The following is a 2706-nucleotide window of genomic DNA, read 5'->3' as shown; positions in this document are numbered from 1 at the left end:
TAACTATATATCCCAGGTTTATCACATCAAATTTTTCATAAATTCAAAATACAAAACAAAAAATTTTATTGTCATTTAGAAACCATTGAATAAAATTAGTCAAATATTGAGTAAAACTAAAGATTAAATAAATCTAATTAAGAAAGCGCGTATATTTAAAGTTCAATGTAAATGTGGTCGTGCATACATTGGTCAAATTAGAAGAAAAAACTTTAAATTTAGAATAAATAAACATAAGAGAAATGTTAAAAACAAAAGTGAAAACTTTGCATTAGTTAAACATGTAAATTATAATGGTTATTTTGGCTCAACCAAATAATATAACTGGTAGAAGTATTAGAGAAACCATTGAAAGAAACACAGCAAAAACAACTTAATCTTAAATAAGAATGAAGGGTTAGAAAATCAGAAAGTATGTAGATGGCGTGATTTTTTTAAATTGTAAACTAGTAAGTCACATGACCATGGCTGTTGTACTTATATAGCACACAGCAACTGTTTTCAGCGCTCATGATTGTATTTCAGGCCAATTCGAGGCTTAAAATGTTTAAAGTCAAAATTACTGCCAATAAAATGGAAAATATCACACTCCTTAAAATAACATGAAAGGTGAAACCATACTGAAAAATCTAGAGTGACTTTTACAACCAGTGATCGGTATACATAAATATTTGAATATCAGAGAAGATGAGATATTCTAAATACGAAGATTTTCTACGAATTGTTTAAGAAGAGGAGAATTTTTTCATGTACAACATATTAGAAGGAATTGTCTTGGAAGAATTTTGTTCATTTTACATAAACTACTGGATTGTCTACAGTGTAATAATGAACTGTTTTAAGTTGGAAATGATAGAGAATTATTGAAGGGGATTGTTTTGAAGACTGGATTTTAAGGTTATTTCCAGTGTCATCATTAAGTTATTGATACTTGGACATAAGCTCAAAAGATTTCAAATAATGACAATTTTAAATTATTTTTGAATTTGAGGCTCACAAACTATAAAAAACAAAGTGTTTTTTTTTTCTAAAACTGTTGAAATCATCTTCGTATCTTCAACGATAATAAGTTGTTTAGTTCACCTTCTTGTGATTTTCTTTGTTCCTACTCATTAAACTAAAAAACATCATTAGATCTATAAAATGAAAGATTTCTAACCAAGTATGTACATCCGAATATAATAACAAAATATGAGAGTTATATAAAAAAAATTCAAATGAGTCAGATAACACGCTAAGGTATTTTAGTTTATAATTTTCCAATATTTTTTTACTTGACTACCTGAAACTAATGATTTTTCTAGACCAGTTGATTGCAGAAAAGATAGCCATTGAAATTTTTTATACAGTAATATAGTTTGCACTGAGAAAAACTAATTAGTTTCACCGAGAGTTTTCTTTAATGTAGTATCACACTTGAATAAATTTCTAACGAGGTGTATGGTGCTGAACGAAGTTATAGCTTGAAGAGCCAGACTCGGCTTGGTGTTGAACTTCCTCAGGGTTACTATGTAACAGTTCGGAAGACACGTTAACACAGACTCCCACTGTAAAATAACAACGGACTATAGAAACCAGTTGTTAGTATATTATTTGCTTAATTGTAAGTTTGTGTAAATAAAAATACTCTTATTCCTAGCCCGACCTTAGAGGAAATCCGATGTTGGGGAAAATCTTTCGACAAACTAATGAAGTGTTCAGGTAAGCGATTACTGGTTTCTCATTCATTGAAGGTTTAATTTATTTATTTATCTTAATTTTAAACTTGAAATGGAACGCTTGTAAATGTGCTTGATATTTGAGGATCCGAATAAAACTTCCCGGACTGTGAATCCGAGGGTTCGTGGTTTGCGGCACAAACCTGTTCCACACTTTAAAACCGCGGATGCGTTATGAAAGTGACTGTCAAATCCCACAAGACAAGAGTAGTCAAAGAGCTGGAGGTTTGTGCTGTTGACTGTCTCTCTTCCTTCTAATACCAGCTCAGAAGTAGGGACGCTTATATGCAGATAGCCTTTTGTGAAGAGATTCTCGAAAATAAAAATAAGAATATAGCTTATCACGCACTATGCATAATAATATTTATTTTGTAATTTTCTTGTATGTATATCTAATAACTATGTGTTATAATGTTGACTCTGGGATTCCTTGGGCTTAAAAAAGTCTAACATAAAAAAATAAAAACTAATACATGAAATGTTCCCCAGTTACTAGTCCCAAATAAAACTGTAAAATGTAACTTCAATGTAAATAAAATTCCCCATTGTTGCTTGACGAAAGTAGACTCTTATGGGTTTATTTGTTATAACATCACCAACAATAATAATAATACATGAAATGTTCCCCAGTTACTAGTCCCAAATAAAACTGTAAAATGTAACTTCAATGTAAATAAAATTCCCCATTGTTGCTTGACGAAAGTAGCCTCTTATGGGTTTATTTGTTATAACATCACCAACAATAATAATAATACATGAAATGTTCCCCAGTTACTAGTCCCAAATAAAACTGTAAAATGTAACTTCAATGTAAATAAAATTCCCCATTGTTGCTTGACGAAAGTAGACTCTTATGGGTTTATTTGTTATAACATCACCAACAATAATAATAATACATGAAATGTTCCCCAGTTACTAGTCCCAAATAAAACTGTAAAATGTAACTTCAATGTAAATAAAATTCCCCATTGTTGCTTGACGAAAGTAG

The 2706-nt window shown here is 30.3% G+C and overlaps 1 protein-coding gene across 1 annotated transcript in view; it reads left to right on the top strand.

The window, feature by feature from the left end:
• LOC106468893 (regulator of G-protein signaling 17-like) overlaps window positions 1–2706 on the top strand; it is a 14345-nt gene that overhangs the window by 3254 nt on the left and 8385 nt on the right. The window contains exon 2 of the mRNA XM_022397256.1: window positions 1640–1701. Coding sequence (XP_022252964.1) covers window positions 1689–1701 — 13 coding nt within the window. The 5' untranslated portion in view covers window positions 1640–1688. The remainder of the gene's footprint in view (window positions 1–1639; window positions 1702–2706) is intronic.

The sequence above is a fragment of the Limulus polyphemus genome, unplaced genomic scaffold (genome assembly GCF_000517525.1).
Source record: "Limulus polyphemus unplaced genomic scaffold, Limulus_polyphemus-2.1.2 Scaffold3207, whole genome shotgun sequence".
NCBI classification, from domain to species: domain Eukaryota; kingdom Metazoa; phylum Arthropoda; class Merostomata; order Xiphosura; family Limulidae; genus Limulus; species Limulus polyphemus.
Note: the sequence above shows the minus strand (reverse complement) of the source record. Positions and strands in the feature narration are given on the sequence as shown.